The 13,237-nt window shown below is 38.3% G+C and overlaps 2 protein-coding genes across 2 annotated transcripts; both read right to left on the reverse strand.

The window, feature by feature from the left end:
* Positions 1-1,305: 1,305 nt before the first annotated feature.
* On the reverse strand, positions 1,306-5,166 carry Karl (lipocalin/cytosolic fatty acid-binding protein Karl). Its single transcript, XM_076895790.1, has 4 exons — positions 4,890-5,166; positions 2,250-2,478; positions 1,625-1,796; positions 1,306-1,502 (listed from the first exon to the last, which is right to left on the reverse strand). Exons 1-4 carry the CDS (start codon positions 5,046-5,048, stop codon positions 1,337-1,339), a joined length of 726 nt encoding a protein of 241 aa, XP_076751905.1. The 5' UTR covers positions 5,049-5,166; the 3' UTR covers positions 1,306-1,336.
* Positions 5,167-7,099: 1,933 nt separating this feature from the next.
* Positions 7,100-12,746, reverse strand: Cnb (centriole duplication and spindle assembly protein centrobin). The gene is made up of 8 exons (XM_076901612.1): positions 10,961-12,746; positions 10,766-10,874; positions 9,424-10,116; positions 9,138-9,364; positions 8,856-9,058; positions 8,497-8,768; positions 7,441-7,599; positions 7,100-7,357 (listed from the first exon to the last, which is right to left on the reverse strand). Exons 1-8 carry the CDS (start codon positions 12,418-12,420, stop codon positions 7,268-7,270), a joined length of 3,213 nt encoding a protein of 1,070 aa, XP_076757727.1. The 5' UTR covers positions 12,421-12,746; the 3' UTR covers positions 7,100-7,267.
* Positions 12,747-13,237: the final 491 nt, after the last annotated feature.

Genomic DNA, 13,237 nt, shown 5'->3' on the forward strand with positions numbered 1-13,237 from the left:
CTTCCAATTATAAATATTCCAATTTCAACATTCAGAACTTTGATATCATTAATTTCAAGTATATCTAGCCCTAAATAGTTACCTAAAAATGGTTTATTCATATATAAAATTAATTCGGCTTTAATCTATACTAGAATTAAAGTTTCAATATTGGGTCCCTGCGTAGTCACCTCCACGGGGTGGACCTGGACCCTTGGTAACGTTTTCGAAAGACCGGTCTCTCGAAAACGGTATCAAGCTAAGGAGTACGCACGTAGATTTAAGTCGCTTACAATTCGGTCGAAATTTTCCAAGTCCTTCTCAGGACTTTGAAACTTTCAATTGGATTGCAAATTGTATTATTAGTTAAGTTAGAGTTTAAGTTAAGTTTAATTTTTCGTCGTTGGATCGCCGTTGGATCGCTGAGGGATCGCTGAGGGATGCGTTTTCTTACTTTTAATTACTTTTATATGCTATATGTTATTCACCTATTCGCTTATTCCACTACTTCCAAAGCTTAGTGAATAAGAATGTTTTTGTGAAATTTGTTGCACTCCATGTCTAAAATTGATTGCCTAAATAGAAGATCAAAGTTTTCGAAATTTGCAAATGTTGCCTCTTAAGATAAGTTTAAACTCTTTATTACTCTAGCTGTTTTCGAGTTTCAGGGTAAAATAGGGACTATTATAGTAGTAAATTTATTGCTCTTTTCAATACAATGTGAATCACCCTGTATATACATTTTGTAACCATAAAAAATTACGTTCTTTTAGTTCGGTGCAAATATTTATTTAAATATATATTCCTTGTAAAATTATGTACAAGAGTCATGAAATGATGTAATACGTTAAAGAGAACAATCGATGCGAATGTATCTTACAAATTTTGCTCCAATACAAATGACACCACGCATATTTAATAATGCATAATATCCAGTTATGTAAATATCGATCAGCAAGTAATTACGAAATTCTTCTTACTAAAATCCTAATTTTAATCAATATCACTCTATTTATAATGTTAGAAATTCTTGAACGCATACACGATCTATAGAAGATATGTATATCAATTTTATGTCCATATTAATTCGTTAAAAGCTTAAGTACTTAACTTAATCACACGATTCAATCACGAATCTATCGCGCGTTGGGAACTGTTCAATTTATTATATGGCAGTCTAAAGCATAAAAAGGAGAATATCGATGAACGAATGTAAATAACGTGGAATAAGTTTATTCAACTTTCGGTTTCGAGATCGCGACGCGAAGCATCGAAGAATGAAACGAAATTCCAATTGCAGAATACATCGCATTTTATGCAGCAATACATCGTACTCGTTCAAAAACGAGAAGTACAATTAAATCGAAACACGTCGATGCTTCCGTTTCAGTGGATGTTTCCTCGCGATATTGTTTCTTCTCGCCATTACCGCCGGTGGGATCAAGTGATCCATTTCCGACGTCTCCGTTTTGTTACACTGATTCTGATCCATGGGGAACATGTACTCCAAGTCGATATCGTATCTTAACGAAAGCACAAAATGCAATGATCGATATTAAAAACAAAGACTATTATTAACAAAGACCAGCGCGATAACTTCTGAGGAACGCGAATTCAAGAGCAAGAAGACAATATTGTTACGTACCTGGGTAGCTTCTCGCGAAGATAAGAAATAACATTAGCTTTCAAACTTGGATCTCGACTCATGATGAAACTCGATAAATATCGAGGACTTTTGCTCTGTTCCGCACAGTGCATCAGCAGTGCCCATGACTTGTAGTCCGAGTCTAAGACGTAGGTATTGTACACTCCTTCATCTGTGAATATGTACTCGTAGTACGATAAGTGAAGCTTTAAAATATTCTAAACAGACATGATTTCTTATCTATGGGGAACATAATTCATCTGACCGAGAAACACTTTTCTGGCGCAAGATAACGCTACCTTTTTCTCTAAGAAGCGGAACTATCTACGAAATAATGACCGAAACGTATAATTTCGGGGTTATCAGCATCTCGTACCGAATATCTCCAGCCTTCAATATCTTCCATTCCCAAATGAACACATTTTATGCTTACGCATAAAAAGTTACTATTTTTATACGTATCTTTACTTAAAACAGTCACAAATATCTATTTACCGTTTCCAAAATTGGATTTATCGTTTCAGAAATATCAACTGCACGCATCGGGCAACAATAATTCGGTTAAGCCAATAAAATGATATTATTGGAATTTTAGTAAACGTTTGGGTGACCCATCGATGCTTACACGGATACTCAGCGTGCACCCAATGAGCGGGTAGGTCCGACGAGGGGATCTTCCAGGTGATATTGCCGACGAGCTGCTCGTTGATCGGATCGTCTGTGAAGCTGTAAGTGAAGTTCATGGTAACCTCGGTGCTCTCCGGTGAGATGGACAGTTCGGCTCGCATGCATCTGTAAGCGAGCGCTTCCTCCGAGCTTGCATAGTACTGCACAATGTACCACGACCCCAGAAACTAAAAGGAAGAAGCGCGTGTTCTTTATTGCCGAAGCGCGGAACGTGTCTTCGCGGTTAATCTATGGAGTCGTTCGCGCCTAACACTCTCGTTGTTCGCGTTGTAATGTTAATGGAAACGCTAGCACTCTAATGGACCTGTTCTGCTACGGGACAGGAATCGAGTTCTCGAGTCGTACGCTCGTTAATGGACGTACAATATTTAATAAACCTGCGCATAGAAATAAACAGAATCCAGAGAATTTCTGTTAATCATAAATGTCGCGATACACGTTAGGTTGCAAATATTCTGGTAAAAGTTAGTGGTTCTCGTAAATTATTTAAAGCTCTAAACGTTTCGATCGAGCTAGAATTATTAATCGAGTAGGAATTATAAAATTTATTTCTCTCTTCTCTCTGAGCGTAACCTTGGGAACAATTTCTCGTCATTAAAATGCGGAAATTCTTCCGAACCGAATATTTCATTCCTTAAGGTAACTTTTCATGCCGTCAAAAATAACGCGCGTATTTGGGACGATCGCGATAAATGGTCTATTCTACGAGTGATTTATGCGAGAGTGGAAAATTCGGTATCCCAGCCTCGTGTAAACGGCGCAGAGAGGTTCATCGGTATTTACGCGAGGCTGCCCGTGCAATCGTTGCACCGTGGACTGTCATTTAGTTCGGCATGCAATGCAAAACTGTCCCCCTTTCTCTCTGTCGGGCATTCATCTGCAGCGCGGCGATCCATCTCTGTCTTGATTATCATTATATCAGCTACAAAGCCGATATCAATCCAAAGTTTGCGCAAAAAAATGGACGAAAATTAGCATTTCATTCGTTCCCGATTTTTCTCTGTCAAAAATCGGATACGCGATGCTGCTGATCCGTTTTGTGTAAGTCTTTTGGTAACGATTATATCGATGACGATATCAGTTTTATAAAAATCGAACGAACGAACGCTTCAGGCTAATAATTAAAATGTACTCAAGCTATTTTTAGTTAAATCAACCACAGAGGGAAATGTGTGTGCATCGTGTATAGCTTCCTACTTCCCGAAGAGCATTATATTAACTGTTCCCTGTAATATTATCAGTTCCGACTAAGACTCATAAAAAACGTGTACCTATTGTAGAGAACTTGGATCTATAGTATTATAAATTATTTCTCCCTGCTTTTGCTTCGCGATCTCATTCCTTACTTTTCTGACTGTTCACTTCATTAAACATAGATCACGTAGAATCGATAGATACGAGTATTAAACTAATTTTGTCACAATATCGAAAATAGTATCACTAATGATGTTATGTACACGTCTGAGGTTTAGAAATAATACTAACGATAAGTATAAACATTGCGTAAATGGTTTTATGGGTTATCAATGAAATTAAACTCCAAGTTTAATTCGTCGCCTATTAGGAAAGAAGATTCCAAGGTTGCCCGCTAATCAAAACAGCTAATTATCGCCCATGCGTTGTCAACAGCCATCACGGACAGAAATATAAATTTGCATTACGCGACACTTCAAAATACATATTCGAAAACAGATGACTCACATCCTAAATTCATAAAAATCCTGAAGTTAAAGCAGTGAAGTTAATTGGAGCGAACAAAGGTGTTCAATGAAAGCAAGGAGTTTTATATGCACGCAAGAGATGTATATCCGAAATAGCCTTTCCTTAAACACGCATAAAGTTCCAAAAATAAGTTGCCTCGAGTATATCTTTGAATTAAAACTCGTGATATTTTGCTGGTATCCATGCCTGGTAAGCTGCTGGCATCGAACAAAGCAATTTCCCGTATCGAGCATTGCTCTTCGAAACACAGAATTCTAAGCAGTGATGTCCACGGGAATGCGAAAACGACAATAACTTTCTCATTTGCTTACATCCTCCAATTAGACGGTAGAAACTTTCAATTGTACTCCCCGCTATTATCATCATACATGCTGCGCGCGTATTGATTGGAAATCGACGTGATCGTCTATTTGTGAAATCAGAATATTGACAAGCGATACGTAACTCAATGTCTAACGATTCCGTCGAAGCAATTACGGAAGATTCAGCAGCTGACTGTCAATATTAACACGTCGCGAGCCATGCTCAACGATAAGAAAAGCTTTCCGTCTCATAGAAAGGGCTTGCGTTCAAAACTGATTACAATATTTACTTTTCTGTATTATCGAAAGTCCGCGCGATTCGCAATTTAAATAGTAAACAGTCGCGTGGACAGAGCGCGACTATCTGTATTCTGAAACGAACGAAGGGATGCCTCGAGATGAAAGTTCGCTGGGGGCTCCAACGTTCCTTAAGCCGGCACTGGCTCTAAATCCAGAAGGGCACGACACGTCGCACTAAAATTTCACTAATAACGAGTTCAGTTCCCACGTATTATCCAAGAACGTTGATGTGGGACGTGGTGCGCGCGACGTACCTCGGATATGTCAAAATTCCGTATGCCTTTTACTTTGGGGCACTTGGTCTTGTCCTCCCGTCTTCCCCAGCCAGCAGCGTCGATCGAGCAGAGGAAGAACAGTAGCACTATTGTCAGCGAATAGAATCCCGAATAGATTCTTCTCGTCCCCGGCTGCATTCTCTCGGTCACATCCAAGCTCCTTGAATCCGCTCGGCGTACACGCGGAACCTCTCTTGGTTCTTTACTGGGTAAGTTCGCCTGGCCGACTAAAGGCCACCGAGTCGGTCAGAATGAAGAGCGGACGCGCTCGTGACTACTACCACTATCTGCACAAACGAAGAGGGGGTGGTCACTATCACGTTCCTCCCTTTGCATTCTTGCTAACTCTCTTTCGTTTTCAATCGGCAACTTGTTCCGTGCGTACCCGCGTGCGATCCTCGTAACCGGCGCCAGAGCGCCAGCCCGGGACTCCTTTGATCGTAGGCGTAATCGTCGTCACGGCTAAAGAAGGGCATCGACTGTTAGAGCACCGCGTCCCGCTCGCTCTCCTACGTCCGACTCGTATCTTGGCGGTTTTTTACAGTACCCGTGTACACCGCTGCCACGCCGCTCTGTCTTCAAGGTAAACGCGGACAATGTCCACCGTGGCTTTATACCCAACCACCGGTGATCGATGAACGCATTCAACCGGCCATTTCGATCGAATTAATAATACAATCCGTCTACATCCGGATGATAGGTTCCTTATTTGAACAGGCTCTAATAATAAAACCGCGGTTCAACGCGGACGGGGGTTTCACCTGGAAGCTCATCCTAGACGATAAACTCGAATATTGGTTTCCCCTCGTGTTGGTGTGTGTGTATGTTTATTAATTATATCGGATCGTTGATAAGTAACCGGAGAACGCGGGAATGTTAAATCAAACATTCCGTTCTCATCAAATCTCGCTCCCCCGATTTTAATTCCGCGATATAGTTTCAACGCTTCTTTAACTGCCACGAACCTTTTAATTAAAAAATCTTCATTACATTCGATGTAAAAAAACCAATCTTCCTCGGTATCTCATTTCAGGTATAAACGTGGAAACGCTTTGTCTGTGAAAGTAGCGTGACAGCGCACCAACATCAACGCGACGAACTTCTATTTTGAATAATGAGCTTCATATTTGAAACAACGGAAGATGATGGCGATACCGAAAACGAGGGTAACATTAGTCGTGATGAAACATTCGTAACGCATATACGTTCCTGCCTCGAATTTTAATTAGTCGAACTTAACGCGACTTTATATAGTCCACGATAATAATTATATTAACAGTATTTTCTAAAATTACAATTTATTACGCTGAAGGGTACGTTGACAAATTTATTACACGCATTAAACATACCGTAATGTCCCCTGTGATAGACGTGCCGCAATTACTGTACAAATTGACGTACATTTAATTAATATGCGCCTTTAAACTCGTACAGAGCATGTTCTTCTCTGTCGCGATCACTATTCAAGAACCGTTGTCCATAAACAATTCAGTAACAGTTCCTTGAATAACTTCAACATACCATCTCGTCGTGCGGAAACGTGTTCAAAATAAGTGATCTATCACTTTTATGATTCACGGCATGTGATGCAATACTACAAGTATTTTCTCGAGTACATTTTACTTACCATTCGTGTCGAAAACCTTCGTGTCTGTTTCTACTCCGAAAATTCTTTGTTTCCCATCGAAGGCAAGTATGAGTAATATCGTCGCTATTGTTCGTGTTTAAATACTGTTAAACTTCAACGCGTTCCTTGTACGTGCGATGACTAATTTTTTCGGAGCCAAAAGCGACGACAATGATTTCATCGTTAACATCGAACGTTACAATCACTCTACGAGATAATGGCGTGTAAAATGATACGCGTTACATTAAATATATTCTAAAGAGAAATAAAATTTGATATTCTGATAAAATCTTTCGAAATATTGAGACACATTTTCCTAGGAAAATCGGTTTTCTCATTTAATCCACTTCTACTTTTTATCGTACAATTTCAAACGGACGTACATAAATTAAGAGTAATCTGTCGAAACAGATAAGTAGCTTATCGCTTACGTTTCTTTATCGAACATCCTTTTCCTCTGAATAGCTGGTAACCAGAGTGAAATAATTAAAGCTGTAGCGAAGGTTGAAAGAGAAAACGCTAACGTTCAATTATTATCTAAGAGGCAAGGGAGGTAAGGGAGTAATTAAAAATGGTATTTATTTATGATCTTCTTGTATAAAATATATATTCGATTGCGGTAGAAAATATTTGTTGTACATATGGCTAATTAAATTCACTGGCTGAACATGATCTTGGCACGGTCCACTTCATCGACACCATAATCGGTTACGTTATGGTAAGCGTACGGTCATTTCCACGGTGGCTTGTTCTTTTGTTGGTCGCCTTTCGCAGACATCCTTTGCGGAATTGACATGAATTCGCTAGTGTCCTGGGTGGTCTTAAGAACAAAAGTTACATGACACACGCATTTACATATAACGTCAAATAGAAGAAATAAAAATTATTGAAAAAGAAGCATACTTCTGACGCAGCTTGCCACACGATACTGTCTTCCTCCCTACTGCTTGATTCTTTCTTCAAATAATGTTTCCTTGGCACCTCTCTACATACTAAAGGCGGGCTCGCGATATTTTCTCTAATTTTTGAAAATTCCTCCCTCGTTTGTTGCATTTCAGCGATCTACGGTGTATTCAATTTTGTATTTTAAAGAAATATGCACTACCGCCCATAAATATCACTCTGATCGTAATCGTAAATTAATAACGATACTTATCACTTTTTTTCTAATTTATATCTATATCATTCGATAAAATTAACGAAGAATTCAATGTATGTATTGGAATGTATTAGAGAACGAGCAGTTCATCGAACCGGAATCGTTCGTACAATAAAACTTCACTGGTTCCCACAACTATCTGTTTTTTGTGCTGGAACGACGCTCGGCAGTAGTTCGCGTAATAGGAGTTCGGCAGAAATTCAGTTAATTGGACATTAACGAGAATTTAATTCCAATAAGTGGAGTTCAGATAAATCAAGTTCTACCCGAGGATACTATTATACTTTGGTCAGGGAGAGTTGGCGCATGGACCGTGTAGATAAAAAATTGATTGAGCAATCTTACTTCAGTCTACGAACGATTTCACTTGAACACAAAATGCATTCACACTCATTACTACTTCTGGATAGCAAGACACGAATGGAGAAAGACTAGATCGAGCGTTCAATTAATGTAAAGGGTAAATGCATGCAGCAACCCTCAAAGTAAAGAATATAATCCTTGGTTTATAAAAGAAGTAAACAATTTGAAGGTAAAGAAATCTTTAAATAAAAAAAAAAAAAATCAATTCTGTAAGATTTGTTAACTACGGATGGCAATTTTATTATTATATACCAACGTGCAAAAACAATTTTATTGCACTACAGCATTCTGTTACATACAGGTTTCAATTACAACAAAGTATTCGATCATTTGATGAAATTACAAAAAATACTCGAGTATCCTTTCCTACAAAAAATACTTAAGTATCCGGATACTTTGCACCGGACGTATACGTGTTAAAGTTGAGTAGAACCTACCATTTTTACATATTTCCGAATGTCATCCTTCGACTCTCTTCTGCTAGTCACCGGGGTGTCGTCAAGCGATGTCATCATAGCACGTATACGATCGTTTTGATCGCGAAAATTGTTCGCGTCCGAGCAATTTTCGTGCGACGATAACTTAATTGGTTCCTGAGAAACCTTCGAGCAACAATTCGGCATTGATTCGGATTTTTTTGGTACTCTCGATTCGAATAATTTTTCAGCGTGAATTTTCTGAAGGGGTGTCAAATTTTCCATATTTCCCCCTATCGATTAATAAGAATTAGTCAAGTATTCGTAAATACTATACAGAGAAGAAAGAGAAATTGTCGGATACAATTTAACCATCCTACCCGATATAATTTGCAAAGCTTGTTGCCATTGCTTTTGCATCACAGAATGAAGTTGTTCCGCAAGTTGAGATTTAGTAGCACGTTGCGAATGTAATTGCGATTCTAAGAAAGATGATTTCTGTAATGCTTCAGCCAATTGAAGCTCGCATAATCGTTTCTCCTCTTTGTGCTTTTCCTCTAATAAATTTATCTCTAATCGATGCCTGAATCAATTTTAGTTAGCGACTGTACAATTAATTTCCTCCGATTAACCATAAAATCGAGTGTAAGTGGAGCACGTACTTATCTATAATGTCCTTAATTTTTCTAGCTGCACATTCAGCGATAACCTGTTGCCTGTTTTTTAATTCCTCTAAAAATTCCGACTCAGCAGCATCGAGCTGAGTTTGAAACTCTTGCAACTTAACTTTCACTACCTCGTCGACTTGTTTCTGATAAATTTCTTGCAATTCAGAACGAATTTTCTCCTTCTGTCCAGCAAGAAATTTCGTTTCGTCCCTGGCTAATTTCTAAAAGCGAATAGAAGTTAATATTTATAAATGCATATAAATATTAATCATCCTATTACCTCCGCTTTCTTGGCGTCATCGAGAGCTAAGTGTAACGAAGAATTTTTCTGCTCTAGAATCGAGTTTCTGCTATTCTCTTCCTTCAATTTCAATTGTAAATTTTCTTTCTCTTGTCTGAGGACGATCAATTCGGCCTCGCAGGTATCCAAGGCCTTGTGAATCACGTCCATTTCGTTACGAACTTCACCGCCTTTTAGTCGCTCTTTACCTAACTCTTGGTGAAGAGACTTCAATGTCTCTTCAGTTTGCTGATTCTTTTCTAATAGTTTGCTATACTCGATTTTTAACTTATCGTATCTATTTTCTGCCTCTTGTACAAATGATTTGTAATTTTCCAGTTCGTCAGCATGATCTTTCAACAGTTCTACCTTCTCTTTCGTAGCGATGTCATTTTTCTCTTTGTACCCAGCCGCAAGGTCTAAGGCCTTCGACAGTTCACCCTCGCAACGTTTGATTTGCGATTGAAATTCCGAAATCTCCGACTGATGCTTTTCCGTAACGTTCTTAAGGTTCGTTTGTAAAGTATTGTACTCGTTTTCTAACACGTGAACCTGTTGCTTCAATTTGGACCACGCATTATGGAACTGTGCTATCAACTCGTTCTTCTCGTTATCAACCCTGAGCGCCACTGCAACTTTTTCTTGTTGCTCTAATAATCGTTTTTGGAGCTCCTGAATTAAATGCTCGCAGTGCTACAAAATGGAAGTTTCGCATTGTTCGGTATGTCATAGACATTGGGAAAGAAGCATTTCCCTCGATGGTTGAATTAGAACGTAAAATCTGATTTTGTTTGCGTTAGGCGGAGTAGGAGAAAAAGAGTCGTCGATCAGCTAAACGTAGCCAGCTTTGTTAGTTAAAGCATTTGTCCGTAAACGAACGATACGAGTTCGAATCTCTATTAATGCAAGCATTAATAATTTTGATACTTTTGGTGCAAGCATCGGTCAGAAAAGCATTAAGCAGGATCTTGTGGTGGGTAGACGTAAATGTACACGCCTTAAATATATACCTCGCGCAGTTCGACAAAGAATATGAATAGGTATAACGAAAGTTAGGGAGATAAACGTAATATATCGAGCAGGAATGATCAGGAATTGGTACTTGATAGGGATACTGCATGCAGGGATATTTGCAATGTATTGCTTTATATATCTTCAATTTACACCCTACTTTTAAGAAAACGGTCCTTCAAGCCAAACACGATATAAGTGAGCTCACTTTTACTAATAATCAAGACAATCGAATCCCTTTCGCGAACGAATGTAGAGAGCAGGAAAAAATTTATGCGGCAATATATCGATTCGTGGGAGAGCCCAATCGTAAAACTTTATTGTTACATACCTCTCGACGAAATTTTTCTTCTTCTAACTTAATCCTATGTATCTCTTCTTGCGTTTTGTTCCCGTTATTGTCCCAGAAATCTGACAACGATAAAAGTCGTTGGGATTTTCTAGGATAAAAGTAAAAAGAAATTATTATCGTCAGAATCGTATAATTCGAATGTTACACGTATAGAAATACGTGTACTGAAATTACCTTGGCAAAAATTCTGTGTTTGTAGAGGCATGAACGCTGCTTTTCGAAAGTGGTACGTCATGTACCGGTTTCGTGTATTGCACGTGCCCGTTTTGTTGTAACATTTTGTAAGGGTCTAACAAATGTAATATATTATGCTCGACACTCTTTGTCGACGATGTTGTATTACATTGCGTTGGTTCGTTATGCAATGAAGCATCCAATTTTTTATGCATAGAGTGCGTTTGATTGTCGTGAACATTAACCGAGCTCATGCTATTTGCGTTCTCTGCAGTTAAGGGTGTTTGTTGAGCAACCGTTTCCTTTTTTTCTACATCATTCGTTTTTAAAACTGATCTATCAATACTGTTTAAATTGGTCAGTGCAGTTTCTATGTCCCCAGTCTTAGGAGTTTGATTCTGCATACTTTTCTCCCATGTTTTAAATTCTGAGATCATTTTGTCAGTCTCATTCATATGGAATGAATCATTATATGGCAATGATATATCAGCAAATATATCAGACTTCTTTTTAGATGTAATTGGTAAAAGACGATTTGCATCTTGTGGATCAAATTCTAATCTTCGATTACTGGAGTGCTTGTACGCACTACCGTAGCTTATGTTTCTAAAACTATCATTACTTTCGCTGGATAACATACAATTTTGTTCCTTGAGGCAATGATGCGCAGAAACTCTGTTTATCCTTTTCGATAATTCTAATTCAGTGGCTTCCATTTCTTGAAGCAACTCGTCCACTTCAGAGAGCTCCATTTCATGTACAATAGCTTTAGAGTGTGATCGGTCTGACACGCTAGGTAAATTTGAGGTACATGGCTTAACATATGTATTATTTCTGTTTAAACAACAATTAACTGAACAAGAGCAAAGTTCCCCTGCACAAGAAGTGACAGTAACATGCGGGAGACCCACGTTACAAGCAGCAGAGGGCACCACCACAGAGGACTTGGGCATTAAAAGATCATGCTTGTTCTTGTCACATTCGTTAGCATTAATCACGTTAGTATCAACAGACACAGGTAAATGATTTCCCAACTTTATGTCATTGTGATGGGAATTAATGTGGCTCGAGAATGAATGATTATTAGGAGTCGAAGGGACAGACAAGGATTGACGAGGTTTCACAGGTGTATTTTGCAAGCTACAGTTCTCGCTTACGCAGAATCTAATCTTGGGTAATGTTTGTTTAAACTTGGCAGTGGTATTAGTATGAACCTGCGATTCCAGTGAATTATTTAGGAAAGTCGCATCTAAGCTAGTATCTTTGGACTCAATAGCAGAGATTCTGCTTTCTAATGTTTGCATATGCCCCACAAGCTCCGATATTACACCGGTTCTCTTACTACTGTGGTCTGTTTTCGCCTGATTTGAACTAACATCAGATTCTGAAGATGACGGTACAAGGAATAGGTCGGGTGGAATTAAGAGTAAAACGTCGGTATCATCAGAATCACTCATCATCCATTTAAATCTCCTTTCACCAAAGCAAATCAAATCCGGTTATCGATATATTCCAAGCGAGTTTTATATTTACACAGTATTTACACGTTATTCTATACATCCCTCCACAACAGTAAGCAGTGTAAACAAATGGTTGAACTCACTACCTTATTCATTTAATATAGAAAGAAGGTTATAAACGGCCTATCAATATTTTTAAACAGCTGCCACACATTCCTCCGTTTTCATTAATAAAATACTCGATACTACAACGCGCACGCATTTCTTAAAATCAGTTAACTAACCAAACAGACGTTCAAAAGAAAGCATCCCGGTCACAACTGAAACGTGAGTACACTGATGCCATCGGTAGATGGCAGCACGAGGAACTTGGAGAACCTGCGTTTTATTAAGTTCTTTTTACATGCATAATTATTTTGAAATTACTGTTGTGAAGAAATTAATTTCTCTCGATTCATGTATATTACTTGAATATATTACGTATGGTTTAATTTTTAACGTAATTCTTGTATTATATGAAAAATGTATGTATATAATTTAATTCAAACTCAAAATAGGATGTCCTCAAAGAGAAGTGCAAAGTGGTGTAGTTAATTGGTTCTCCCTTTAAAAGAATAGTTAGTAAAGTTTCATTTCGAATAATATTAGTTGTAAATTATAATGTACACCTTATTACAACATAGATCGATAGAAAATATAGAAAAGTTCGGGAAGTATACGCCTATTCTAGTAGTACTTAGCACAAGTAGATGTACAATATATTAAAATAACATAGCGACTGCAGTAAAATAATGGAGATAAAAGGAGAAGGAGAAAA

This window comes from Xylocopa sonorina, chromosome 1 (genome assembly GCF_050948175.1).
Source record: "Xylocopa sonorina isolate GNS202 chromosome 1, iyXylSono1_principal, whole genome shotgun sequence".
Lineage (NCBI taxonomy): Eukaryota > Metazoa > Arthropoda > Insecta > Hymenoptera > Apidae > Xylocopa > Xylocopa sonorina.